At 41.9% G+C, this 14,937-nt stretch overlaps 1 protein-coding gene across 1 annotated transcript in view; it reads right to left on the bottom strand.

The window, feature by feature from the left end:
* znf704 (zinc finger protein 704) overlaps nt 1–14,175 on the bottom strand; it is a 52,055-nt gene extending 37,880 nt beyond the window's left edge. The window contains exons 1-2 of the mRNA XM_059350120.1: nt 13,419–14,175; nt 8,280–8,467 (exon numbers count right to left, since the gene is read on the bottom strand). Of these exons, the coding sequence (XP_059206103.1) occupies nt 8,280–8,467; nt 13,419–13,679 (449 nt within the window). The 5' untranslated portion in view covers nt 13,680–14,175. The remainder of the gene's footprint in view (nt 1–8,279; nt 8,468–13,418) is intronic.
* Between the last annotated feature and the right edge of the window lie 762 nt (nt 14,176–14,937).

Genomic DNA, 14,937 nt, shown 5'->3' with positions numbered 1-14,937 from the left:
GATCAGTCAACTGATACAGCTGTCAGGCTCCTAATATTATTTAAAACAGATAAAGCAATAACATCTCTATAATGGAGAGAGTGAAAACAGCATTTTCTGCCATTTTTGCCTCCGAAAATGATTGTCTTGTTTAATTGATTATCAAAATAGTTGGTTATTATCATAGACTGTATATGAATAATGTATGTAGTCCCCTTGACGTCACCCACTGGTTTATGGACTGCCCGTTTGAAGCATCAAGTTCAGCATTTTGTCTGTCGTCATTATTGTTTTTTGAAACCGAGAGACCATATTTGGACTGGGAAGTGTGAGGACAGGTTTATCTAAAAATAACTGTAAAAGCTAAAACAAAATGTATGTTACTTACGGGTAAAAAAGAACCACCGACTCCTGGGAGTGTCTTTTAGTACAACTGAACACTGAACAATTTTAAATACATAATTGTTCGAAAAAGCTTTTTATAATATAAAAACACACTGTGAAAGGGTCAAAGTTTCCGATATGAATACACAGCAAATAAGATCATGGCTGTTTAGATGTACGCAGTGCCGTCGATACACATTGTTTTGCTTCTCTTCTGATGACGGCTCGCCATGTTAGCGACCTGTCAATCAAAGGTAACCACGCCCCAAATCATAAGCTTCTTTATCATACGTTTCCTTCTAAATCGGACCATTATTTACACAATTAACATCATATTGTCATGAAGAATATTGGAAGCGACTGAGATCATAATGTTGTCACGATCATTTCTGAGGTAATAAATCAAGTGAGAAGTCGTCTCATTTTGTATGAGATTGATAGGACCAGAGTTCTTCTGCAACAACTGTTAGTGACCCCTGTTGGCAGAACGCAGGCTTAAGGCACTTCAGGTTTGCTTCAATGCTCAGACCTAGAGGTCGCCACCTGGTTATTATTAGTCAAACTAATCAATTAGTCGAATTATTGTTGCTCTCAGCTCTCTACAGATTCACTTTAGGAGCTGACTTTCACACAGTATTTGCTCATTAAAGTGACCAGTTCAGGCAAAAAAACTCTCACTTTAAGAGAATGTATGTTCAGATCACTAATTTCCGTCCTCATTAGCGCATCTGTTTAGACACAATGTGTGACACTTGACACGGCTGTCAATTAGCAGCACCTTGTATATATGGCGGATGACCATAATGCACATCCGTCGATAGAATCAATTAGAGCTTTTTTGTTTCCCTGTAGCGCACGGTGCCATCAGTCCATTAAAGCTGGGGACTATGGATTAGTCTGAGGCAGCAGAGGGCCCACAGAGCCCGCTGTCACATAAACATTGGCTTTGAGGCCCTGCACTATGCATTATAGATAGCAGGCAGGGAATAATTGAACACAAAACTACCTTACTGATATAGCAACATTAATGTAGGACAAATTAGCATATTAGTGACATTTTCTGTGAGGCTTAAGATTGATTCATCTGTTGATTCATGCCATCGGTGCTGTCAGGCAGACACATTTCATTAAGATCCCTTGACAATGAAGAGTGTTAGAAGCAGCGTTATGTTTATTTACAGCATCAATAACTGCAAATAGATTTTTGCTGATAGCTTCAAAATGAATGTTACACATGATGAGTCAATTCCACCGCTAGCTCCAAAGTAATCAGCATACGACTTTAAGGATTTCAAATACATTATTTAGATAAACTGTAGATTGTGGATTTTTGTTTAAACTGCATGCAACAAACCTTTGATGTCAAAATTGGTATAATCTTTCCATTCTCAATAACTAATGTTGTAATTAGCATGCCAGATGTACACCAACGAACAAAGTGGCTATGAAGTATTTTGCTGTTAAAGTGAATGTAAATCCTGGATCGAGATCAAAATAACAACACAGCCAATGCCTACACATGGCTGCCACAGTCCAGTACTTTGGCAAAAGATGCAGTGAATTTAGGCCAACCATCTACTAATCCACGGTTAAGCATTCCTCCACTCACACTCGCCGATATTCAGCACGCTTAATTAAAGAGCCAATTTGCATATAAATGTAAACTCACAATTCTAGTCCTGCGGCATCACAGGTGGTCGTTTTCTCACGAGCCAGAACCTGCCGAATGAGCCGGCACAAACCAACTCGATGCAGCTCTCATCAGTGTGCAGCAGTTATTGACAAAGAGTGAGGGCTTTGTCTTTGATTAGTCCATGTGCAATACATCTAAAGCGGAGTTAACAGCAGTGTGGGGTGGGCCCGTGAATACCCAACAATTGAATCTGAGATTAGAGGTTCAGTACAAGCAACGGAGGTGGTTTTCAATCCTTCAACAAAGAAAACTCCAATGAATCCTGTTAAACAGAGGAAGTAGAAACACAGAGAGCCAATAAAAACTGATATATTTAAATAATTTACACAGGCCACTGTTTAATAAGAAGCTCCCTCAAGAAAATCCTTCATGCTAGAAAATCGCAACAACAATCTACAGCACACAAGGTGCATTTGTCTGATCTGGTTTTCTCCTGTGCATCTCAAGATCTCATTTTGTCCCATTACACTGAAACACTAAAGGTGGGAAGTGGGAGGTTAGAGAATTTGATATTACAGCAGTGCACATGATGTGTAACCCTGACTAAAATGAGATCATATCACTCTAATTTTAGCACATGTTTGCACTGGTTCGCTGATACGCTCTCAAGTGATTTTAAGATTCGGCTGATCCCTTTTAAAACATGAATGCACCTGGTGCCAAGATATGATCACAGACATTTTAAGCTCACATGAGCCTGGCTCAGGACACCGGGTCGGTCCCTATTGGCTGTTCTTAAGCCAAGATTAGAAACAACATCACACTTTTCCCATAAGGGCTCCAAGACAATGACACAACCTGTTGTGAAGAGCTCATGCCAGATAAATCTGTACATTAACGTAAATCCCTTAAAATCCATCTTTATTGATCTAGTTTTTCGGCTTTCGGTTGACTTTATTTAACACTTTGCAAAGTGCTTTGTGTTATTGTCACTATTGCACGCTACAACATAGACAACAGTGTACTGGAATTAACACAATTAAGAAAAAAATATATGCAGCCTGCACACACACTCGATTTGCTCAATTTCCTTCACAAAACTCTGCCTGCTAAAGTTGTCCTTGTGACAAATCCCACAATGCCTGGAATTTTAGGAACCATTATAGTGGCTCAAAAACAAGAACCCTCTATTACACATGTTGAGCAATGTTCTCTTTATATAAATACAAGCACATTTCTGTTTGATATTTTTAGCTGTGTGTAGTTTGGCCAATCTGATAGAGTTTAACAGAATACTGGACTCAACACACTTGGTTTGGTCAAGTAAATTGTTGCAGGGAAAACCTCAGTGTTCAATCAGATAATAGTACATTGGGTCTGGGAGGGTGAGACAGTGAATGAGAGAAGGAGAAAGAGAGAGAGATCACAAGAGCTGTCTTTTCAGATGGTAATCGCATGGTTTCTGAACTCCACTGGCATCCAAACAAGGAAAACTGTTTTCTTTGGCAAACCCTGAGCATCTCTCTCACTCTTTCCCTCAGTCTCTCTCCCTCTGTCACTCACTCTCTGGAGAGCCCACACTGCTCTCATGCACACGCCCCAGCCTCCCCTCCTTTCTCTTATTTCGAAACTCCCTCATGCGCTGTAAGCCTGAACACATTGTGCAAAAGAAGTAATATTCGTAACAGTGTTGCCAAAAAGGTAAGAAGTATCCACAAAGACAAACAAAGCAACGAGCAGAGGAAAAACCAGCAGATTATGAGACCATGTCGCTTTATCAAAAGACAAACGATAATTTGACAGTTCCTCTGGGCCTCTTTTTGCTCAGGATGGGGAGTCTTTGGGCCTGTTCCATGTCTGATTTGGCTGATGCACCAGGCTCAGAGTGTGAAAACACATGGTTGGCTCAGCACAGTGAACTGGGTGATCTGCAAATACACTGATCAACAATAAAAATGATCAACAATAGCAAACAGTTTTATTTTGGCATCGAATTGGATTTGCAGTTAGCCCCACCGGCTTGGATTTACAGCTATGTGGAATGGTCATCCATTAACATAAATCAAATTAAATGCTCTCATTGTGTTGGTAGTATTTAAAAAGAAGAAATTACAACATCATGGAGGACCAGCAAGGGGTCCAGTTACTTTCAGAAAAGTGGCCAACCTCACTTCATGCTAAAAAGGGATTGCTGACTGCTGGCAGTCTAAGGAAGAGAAGATCTGAAACCTCTGATCTGTTGTTTTGGGGTTTTGCAATAATAAGCAGAGCACTCTCTTGATTTCCCCTTCAACTAAGGTTATACTTCACTTCCCCTGCTAGCAATTAGTCTCCAGAATGCTATTTGTCAAAAGCCAAGCCATTCGTTTCCACTGGTCTGCCCCCGCCAGCTCTTGTTACAATTGACTGTTTCCTGCATAGAGAAAACATAAGCCCTTGGAGGAAGGAGAAGGCCAAGCAGCTGGCAAAACCACAGTCTGACAATGAGTAGAGATGTCTGAAAGGAGAGAATCAGACAATAAATATGGCGTAAACAAATCAGAAATCTGCCACAGCGAGCAATTCCTGCCCTGTTCTTTCACAGCACACAGCACATTTAAAAACATTTCATAAAGGAAACCATTTATTTGGACATTTGGGAGTTTGGGCAATGCAGAAAATAGGTCAATCATGGAATGACACCTATTGATTTTTGGAGTAAGATCTGACGAAATGCGGGTGAAGTAAATGTGCTGTAAACAAATACGATGTAGGAGTCAACTCAATAAAGTAATGAGAGCTGGACCCACTGACAGAACCATAAAATGTAGCTACACAAAACCCCCGGGCCTTACATCTATATGGCACATTGTCATTTTTCCTCTATTTTCCTGGTGATTGCAGACGAGGCATTGGGTACTTCAGTGACTCCCGGTGAACTAGGAAACCTATTGTATCTGGGTTGCAAGGGACCTGGAGAGCCATCAAACAGTCACACGTTTTCTTGGTAAATCAGCAGCAGAGAGGGAACTTTTGAGAGTGCAATTAACAACCTCAAGGTCAGACTTCCCTGGAGAGTTAACTCAGAAAAAAAAAATCCTCAGGCACTCTATTTCTCTTCCCTCTTTTGCTGTTATCCTCAGGGCTATAAACTCATACACATGCTCTCTCCATCTCCTTTACCCTCTTGTCCTCCTCTTCACATACACACACACATACATTTTCCTTCACTCTTTTACCTTGTTACTCCCTCGTCCCCTTTCCACCATCCCCTCTCCCTCCCTCTTTCTCCCCCCTTGTCTCCATCGCGGATAAACGTTACTTTGTGGTTGACTGTGACACCATTTCTTCCCCGGTGTCAGAGCAGGGATGAAAATCGGTCGCAGGTGTGCCGAGGACGAGAGCCATGGATCTTAATCTTAAGGCAATAATAGTGCTGTGCCCTGAAGAGGTCACTAAATGGATATTGGAGGTCTTAAAGTGAGGCAAGAATGAACTTTGCATGTTCTTGATTATGTGTGCACACTGCAAATTGGACTGGAGTGGATTTTGTTTTAAAATCAGGTGCAGGTTGCTGTTGATTTAGCACCTGACAAGCACAAAAAGATTGTCAAGTGAGTTGGAGTACCAGGCTTGAAGTGCAACACAAAATAATTAGATGTCAAGTCTGTGCTGTTCGCTAGAAATCGGACTCTCCATTTAGACACAAAAAGCATATGACATTAAGAAGGGATAAACTTGTAGAACTTTAATTAGAGGACATATGAAAGTGTTTAACATGTAAAATGTAAATAGTATAGTGTCTCAAGAAAGCTGATATCTCTGAAGGTACTGAAAACTGCATTATGGGGAACACTTAATGCAGTTACTCTTCTATAAAAAAAACAGGTATACACAGGTTGTATCATTTGCAGAAGTTATGCATTGAGCACACACAAAACATACACACCATGCAAGATATCTCTGATTGTTGCAGGGGCCTTGTCCCTACACAGAGCCTCCCTTCACATATCTACTTTTCCTCTTACCAGGCAGGAGATGACTAAATTAAATTCCTCAGGCAGCAGCACAGATAGGAGGAAGCTCAGCTTGTGTCAGCAGAGCTCACTATTAAAGCACACAATACAAAATTCTAAATACAATGACAACTTCTCATCTGGTTCTCATCACATGTTTCCAAAGGCTTTGGATATTTTCCCATCATGCTGATACCCAATCCAGATACAAGATAACCATTCAAAGGCAAAGCCGAACCTTCGTGTCTGGTCAGGCTGCTGTGTTAGTTGGCATAATCTATTAATGTCGATGTTGAAAATGCATCAACATCAATATTTTGAATAATACACTGTTTTTTTTCTCACCAGGCAGACAATACTGTAAGCTTCCAAAACCACTTGTTTTGTGCTACATTATTACAGTTTGTCAAAATTAAATGAACTTAAAAGAAATGGTAAATTTATTTTATATTTGAAGGAAAATTAAGCATTTAGATTAATCGATTAATCAATAAAATAGTCGGTAGAAAAGCAGTCATTAGTAACCCTCGTCTCTGGTTGTTTCAACCCGTTGTTCGGGATTTTGTGAGAAACACATACACTTATTCTAAATTTGATACATTCGATTATTAAATTTTACACAACGTCGCAACTTTTTTGGAATGAGGGTTGCACTTGCAATCCTCAAACTACTGTTGCTTCGCAAATGCCTGGACAAGCAAAATAAAACATTCTCCGGCACATTGCTGCTGATAGTTTGGCTAGGGAAACATTTAAATGTGTGTTATTGAATTATTGTGTGTGTGCCCACGCCAATAAAAGGAAATGTGTGAAGCTTTTTAAAGGTCATGGTTTCTCTTCACCATTATATTAGGATTATTGTATGTTGAGGGAAAATCTGATCTGATTTATAAGGCATTCCCCAAGGTTTTCTTGTTGTCAGGTGGTCTCATTAGGAGGATAAACAGGAACTTGGTTCATAAAGTGATCGTCCCTGAGCTGAGGCAAGATGCTGAACTTGTGCAAGGGCAGTGAGATGATCAATAAGCCATTCCACTATAACAATATAAATATCAATGTTATGGCAATCCCTATGCAAGGACGTAATTAGAGTGAGACTGGTGTAAAACTTCTGTCTAATCCATGTGATGGATTCAATTTAAAAAGAGATTCTTCCTCTTAATGGGCAGCAGGAGAGAACCAAATCAATGATTCATGAGCAAATAACTATTAAATTTAAAGCAGGGCTCAGGAGGCAGTGATAAAGGTGCTCAGACGGGCGACTTTTACTGTACTTTTCAGCAAGTTGCCATCGATTGGACTCCTCCAGCAGAATGTGAAGTAATGGGGAGGGGTGTTCGATAAAAGCACAGTGCTTTACAAGGTATTAGTGGTCCACATTTAATAGTGAAAGACTGTTGTGTCTTTATTAGATGGTTCTTCTATGCCATGGACCGCTACCTATTAATGTTTCATTGCTCCATTGTCGACCAGCTTCAGTGGTGGATTATGCTGACCATTAAAAAAATATTATTTGTATGGTGTCACTGAATGTGTGAGGGAACAGCTCATGCATCATAACATAATAACTGTTTTCATTTGTATTGGGCTCTGTGTTACATGAAAGCGATAGCTGTTCTCCCACACAAATTTCAAGCATATTTCTTCTTATGTCTATTTTGGCTATGAGGCTACAGTATGTCTAACTGTCTTTGCTATGGAGCGGGAGAGATGTGCAATAGGGTAACGGTGCAATTTACTATGTTTGTTGTCTCTCATGGCTTTCAATCCGTGTTGCACCACTTATACAATTTGGGAAACCACCAGAGGCATGCTATTCAAATAACCATAACCACAATTGCTTCAACAAGTTAAGGCAACAGCATGGGTTTCTTCCAAAAATGACATTTTGCACACAACCCGTCAATATTTAGGACGGGGAAGAAGCTTAGACTAGAAATATTTTGGTACAGGGTTGACAATACATTCAGTTCAGAAACCACTGATGTGCAGTGCAACATGTATAATGGCATATGATCAAATATATATCTCATGGAGCACAAGTGGACTCCTGTCAAATTACATTTCATTCAGTGGTCTGATAAAAAGGCTTCCAGGATCACATGAAAAAATGGGATGTCAGCCCATATTAACTATGTCCTATTTATGAGATGACATATCTATGTCATAAACTCTCAATGAACTTTGCATGTGGGAACACAAGCCAAAATCCGTCTAAGTCAGGAATCAGACGCTTGCTGTCGAAGAACTGGCACGCTTGACGAGCACACAGACACACACTGTCCTACCTGGCATGAGGGACATCGATGCTGGAGGAGACCACTTTGCGTTTCTGCTCGAGCAGGGACACTGATCGGGTGTCGGGGTCCCGGCCAACACGCTTGCCGTCCGCCACCCGCTGCTCCTCCACTGCCTCTGGGCTGAGGGAGCCGCCTTCCACTTTATGGCTCTCTGAAGCTCCGTTACTGGAGCTCTGCTGGAAAGGGATGCAAAAAAGATTAAGTCAGTGCTTGGGGAGAGAACCACAAGTTAGTAATGATGCTGAAATTACGCCATGAGAAATGTTGATATAAAGTTGTGCAAAGTGCAGAAATAAGCCTCCTTTTGTAAAGGTCTGGGACGAAAAAACATGTCATCTGCTGCAGGTTATAAGACGTATTCTAAGTATGCTGCCCGTTCAAATTGTTGAATAAAATAGAAACAAAAATATTACTTAATTGCATGGAAGCAATTGAAGAAATATATAAAAGTAAAGTTGGGATCCGGATTGCTGCTGAATGCTTGTAATTCAAATTTTCATGTTTACATTTAAGATGAAGGGCTTTCCAAAAAACTATTTATGTATTGAATGAGAAAATATTCTATATATTGATGTCTGTTGTCTATTGTTATTGAGATATGAAATTACCTTTATTAAAACAGAAGCTTATTGGCCTTATTGCCCAGCCCTTATAATGTGCCAAAAAAGGCAATAATGAAGATTGCAAGATTGTAAACATTGATGTAAACATTCCTTTTTTTTTTAAATATGCTAAACCTTCGCAAGCTTAACCTGATGTATAAAGGCACAGGGAAGCACTGCAGGTGACTTGTTTTGCACAGCACACTGTATCATAGGCTATTAGTGAATAAATATAGCTGGTGATTCCACTGCAACAATGCACCAACTGTGCTTCTCAAGGTTTTTTGTGTTATGTTTGACAGCTTGGTACCGAGATATAAAAGCTACAATTTTGTGATTTTAACCCTGCTTAAAACCTTCATTGACCAACGACTTAGTCTAACACTGTTGGGTAGTAAAACTCAAGTTAAAGGTTAAGTTGTAAAAATGGGAACCAGAACTGAAAAACTTAATAAACACACACACACACACACACACACACACACACACACACACACACACACACACACACAGACACAGACACAGACACACAATCCAGAAAGACTGCACATTCCCGTGCCACACACGCTTACCAACATAAACTACTCACTGACGCACCGACAATCACAAAATAAAAGCATTTCTCCCATCTGAAAACACCCACCTGTAGCAATGTAAAAAAAACAGCCCAACATCATCTCTTCTCTTACACAACAGCAACGAATTGCATGCTTCAGCAGATGAATACCTGCATGCACCTACGCACACACCAACACATATCTCTGTAGGTAACTAAAGCCATTAGGCTCTTAGAAACACACTGAGAAAAGGCCAAAACACAGCCGGAGTGACACACACGGCTGCCCGTGCCGATGGAGCGTAGAGGAGTATGACATGCAGGCTAGTGTGTGTGTGTGCCTGTGTTTGTGTGTGTGTGTATATGTGTGTGTGTGTGTGTGTGTGTGTGTGTGTGATCTAGATCATTATCTCAAAGCACTGTAACATGACGAGGGTTGACTATGGAAAAGGCAATGGCACCCTAGCCAATCACTCACACACACATGCACATCAAGAGAACAATTTACTTAGATTAATGAGGTAAAAAACAGGAGAAATGAGTATTGAGTATCACTCATGATAGAGGCCGGTCGTACGAACACTCAGTGGTGCGCAAAGTGCTCTGTGAAAACACAGACTTGAGTAAAACAACAAGATGGATTACACCGGCTCGGGGAAGATTAGGTGTTGTGTGTATGACGAGTGTACTCCTCGGATAAAACCAACAGCAATTCCTTCCTTTCACCGGGCTTATGAATGATGGCATTTCACGGAGCCAGGAAATTGTGAAGCATGCCAAATCGGTTGTGAAATGTGAGTTGCATGTGTCAAAGCTGGTGTGTATGTGTGTGCATGGACACACACAATAAATACCCCAGAGTGTCCCTCATATCTCCCCTCTCTTTATCTCTCATTCTCCTGCTCTCTCCCACTCACTGACACACACACGCACAGAAACTCATAACCTACTTGCTTTGGGCAGTTTGTCAAGTGTAAAGAGTCTTGAGCCCTTATGGGTCAAAGGTCACAATGAAGCAAGCTGACACATACCATAAATTGAATCCCATGGAGCGACTGTGTTTTAGCTCATATGGTTCTTTGTAGCGAGGATGTATTTATATAAGCACACCTAGTGCATGTGACCAGGATTAGGAATGTAAATGATTAATCGATGATGTCACACTGCACTGACATACAGTGGCCGATATGACTAAAATTTAAATTGCAGCTCTGGCAATTTGCACTCCTTCAAATTGTGTTTTTAGTCCAAAAACATCCTCATTTTGACTTTTTTCCGAAGAGATAGCCACCCTTGTTAACCAGATGCTACCGTTAAACTGCAAAAGGGCAGTCCAATGTGTGTCTACCATGTTTTGTGTTAGTAGGACAGCTAGTTTAGATTCTACTAATGTAGATAAACTGGTATAAAACCAAGCCACTTAACATACACATTTAATTTACATTTTCAGGAATTTCCCAGTTTGGGATTAATAAAGTATATCTGTCTGTCTGTCTATCTAAATAAAATAAAACTGGAACTCAACAATAACAATTGCACAATTGTTTCTGATTGTTTTAATGTTAAAACAAGATACATTTGTGATAATCCTTGATACAAATAACTTGTCCAAAACTCTATACAGGCCTAGTGGTTACTTGATAGAAATAAATTGTATTATGAATTGCAACTGCAACAACGGTCGGAAAAATCAAGATATTTTCATTAACTTCTATCTCTTTTAGTGTAATACAGGAAGTTATTCTGCATTCAGAACTGCATTACGCTACCACATTTTAGAGTATTTCTGCCAAAGAAAGACATGAAAAGAAATAGATAAATAGGAGATTCACATGTGTTGAACCTCGGTTTGTGTGTTTATAGCACATACAACATGAACATAAACACTTACACCTCCTTTACCCTAAAACATTACTCATACATCATCACCGGGAGCTTCCAGACTTGACCCTTTGGTCGCTGTGCTTCATGCTGATGCTGCTCAGCCAACCAATAAGGACAGCCGACGCCGGCCTGCCTGCCTGGGATCACCGCTTCAGAACAAAGAGTCACTCAGCTCCTGTCAACAAGCTTGCTTCATTGACTCCCACGGCGGCGTACGATCAACGCAAACAACAACAGTGGGGAAAACAAAAGCACCCAGCAAAACAAAAACAAGTAACGCCTCTTTGTTAGCAGCAATAGATCAGTGTAACGTTGCACACACCACACACAAACCAACAAGTCAACAAGTGGCATCCTGCCCCCCTCCTAGAACAGGGGGCATTCGTTTGCCATACCGGGCAATGTGCCAGGCATCCAGATTCTTTGGAGCATGCCACCCGTTGCCAACTTGGGGGTGCCTGCTTTGTTGGCTGTACAGCTGCTGCTCGAAGAGGGCAGCATGCCCTCACAAACAACCCCCACTCCAAAATTTAAAGTAGTCAGCTCTAACTCATTAAACATACACATACACATATAGGAGAAAGCACAACCATGCAAGCAAAAAGCAGCACAGATGCACATGTGAATCCACACACACACACACACACACACACACACACACACACAAGCTGAAGCAGCAGCAAACCCCTCCTCCTCATTTCATGGCTTGTTTTCGACTTCAGTGGGAATTGAGCGCTGAAAGAGACGTGACCATTGTGCTGACCGGGCTACGCTCTCAGCCTCAGCTGCACTCCTCCAGCCTGCACCGGTGACTGTAACGGTATTGTGCAACAGCTTTTGTGTGTGCAGCAGCACTGCATGCACAAATTTGCAAACTGCATATCAACAGAACCCAAGTTTACAATGCAAAGATCTGACAAGCCTCCATGGAGAGCTGTTGCATGGCTGTTTTTGAAGGGTTGACATGCCTGAGTAAAGTTTTAAACATTTATTTACGTGCATTTCAGAGAGTTGCTGCTGTATCTGCAGCCATACACACTTTCACATTTACATAAAGGAAATGTGAGCAGTCCAGCATGTGTGGTAACAACCAGCGGCCAAACATTTCCGCTTTGGTTAAAGAAATAACAGGCTCCAAGTTACTTCATCAATAACATATCAAAACACACATGAATGCAAGAAAGTACAAAACCCCACCAATCAAAATCAGACTGTAAACAAGCTGTTATTTGGTCACATGCATTCCTCAGTCACTCCCTTACTATAAAAAGGACAGAACACAAAACACACACACAGTTCCCCTCATGCCAGAAACAGTGTTTTCATCCAAGAGCTGGATTGGCTTCTCTTCCTTCCTCAATCTTTATCTGAGGCCATGTGACACCAAAGCATACAAGTTGGAAATGAACGCAATTAGGTCAGTGCTAATTAGGGCCCATATCAGGACTACAAATTTGGACATCACTGAAACTTCCCTTCTTATCCTATCTCTATTGTCACAAGAAGCTCACGACCGTTGTTAAACAATAATAGCCTTGTTGTGCAGAACTATCACAGCTATAGAATATTCTGTATAACAAGCTGCAACACCTATCAATGAAAATGTCCAAAAATATAATGCATTCTTTGAGTGCACATGTGCAATTAAATGCATGACTCACAAAACCATCTGTATTAAATGTGATATATGAATTATGAGCCTTTGTGCAAAAAACCTTTTTTACACCAGTCCAAAACGCTGCAGTCAGAGCGTGTTTGTTTGCCTCGGCTTACCCACCCACTAGCCCACATAAACATTGCGCAGGCCCTATCAAGCCCTTTGTCCCATATATCTGATGTCGCCAAATGTCATGACAGCCCGTTATTTGATGCAATATGCAACCGTAATATGCATATTTTCTATTGTGAATGGTGCCGATTTAGTCCCAGCTGGTTAAATTTGACATTAGAGGCAGCAGCAGCAGTAGCGGCGGCAGCGGTGACACCGTTAAATCCGCTCTGTGCAGGAAGCGGTTAAACGCTGCAAAACACCGCACAATAAAAACAGTGAAGCTGCCTGCCGGCCGGGGCGCTTTACTCACACACCTTCAAGCTGGACTTGAGCGGTCCTTTGGCTGCAGTGTGGTTGAACCCCGCGGCTATTTCCTCCTCGGAGAACTCCTTGAGGCTGCCGTCTTGCATGAGCACGGTGTAAACGCTGCGCCGGGCTCCAGCGGCCGAAACGTCTCTGTTTTCCTGCTTGACAGCCTGGACCACTCCTGTCACCGGGGCACCGTCCCCCGTCGGACTCGGCGCATAAACACGGCTGCCGAGGATCGACCGCTTCACCAAACGCCTCGTATGCATGTCGAAAAGTGTCTCACTGAATTCACAGCCGGCGAACCGGTGAATTTAAATCATTAACCGTCGAATTATAACCGGTAAAAAACGCCGAGAAAAACACAAAACCGCAGCGGGTAGACTACGCGCCCCAACAGCCCTGGTAAAATGTTAGAAAGCGGCAACATACTCGGAAAGCGAATACTCCAAACAGCGTCCCAACTCAAAAGCACCGAGAACTGAAGGTGAACTTTGAATTAGCACTCAACAAAAGCCGACAACACGAAAGCGATTCATTCGCCGCTAAACAACCTCCACATCCAACCGGCTACCAATCTTCCTCGGTTCGACCTGTTTGTTTTCCCCACTGCTCCCTGCGAGCGGACGGGGCGGCGGGAAAACACGGACAAACCGCTACTTTCAGGAACCGAAATGACATTTGTACACGATTAAACAAAATGACGGCGTATCCGTGAAGAAGCGACCAGGACGTCGAATAACGGAGAAAAATCCGTCGAATTATTTCACTCTGCTCGATCCTTTACACCGCCATCCGGCCACAGGGGTTGAAAGCGGTCGAAAATACGGCCGTTACGTGACTCCAGCTCCAGCTACTGCGGACTCCAGTCCGTGCGTGGCTCCGACCCAGCAGAGCCTCTACCGGCGGAATGCTGCCTGTAAACATGTGCGGTCCGGCGGCCAAGACGGGCCGCAATTGGTCGGTGCAGCACACGCCTCCACAAGCCCCCACCGCTCCCCCTTCTCCTCCGACAGAAGGTAATGCAAGCCGGGAGGATGCTCCATTCAAAACAATGACGCAAGGTTGGAGAGGAAACGCGAGGGGAGGGGGTAAAGCAGAGGGAAAGAAAGAGAAAAAGGGGAATTTAGGCTACGGAAAGGAAAACTTTGACCAGACAGGCAGGCTTATGCTATAACCTAGTTGTTATATGCATGTAGCCTACTTTCCAGGTGCCATGTGACTTCTAAATTACTATGATCTAGTTCTAAAATAAAAGTAATTTGCTCCAGTGGTTTTTGTGAATGTAAACACAACATGTTTTTTTGCTTTCTTATGGCGTTGCCATTACTTAACATGCCAGTTTTACTGTACCAAGGCTACTGGAATGAACATGCTCCAACAACAACCCTGCACATAAGATATTTGCCCAGGCATCAAATTTTAACCACTAGATCAATTAGATAAACAATACAATACAATGCTTAATATGCAAGTACTAAATAAAGTTGAGATGTTATGCAAATGTATAAAATGCAAAATTACAAT

The sequence above is a fragment of the Centropristis striata genome, chromosome 14 (genome assembly GCF_030273125.1).
Source record: "Centropristis striata isolate RG_2023a ecotype Rhode Island chromosome 14, C.striata_1.0, whole genome shotgun sequence".
In the NCBI taxonomy this organism is placed as follows: Eukaryota; Metazoa; Chordata; class Actinopteri; order Perciformes; family Serranidae; genus Centropristis; species Centropristis striata.
The sequence above is the reverse complement of the archived record's forward strand: the minus strand, read 5'-3'. Positions and strand labels throughout refer to the sequence as shown.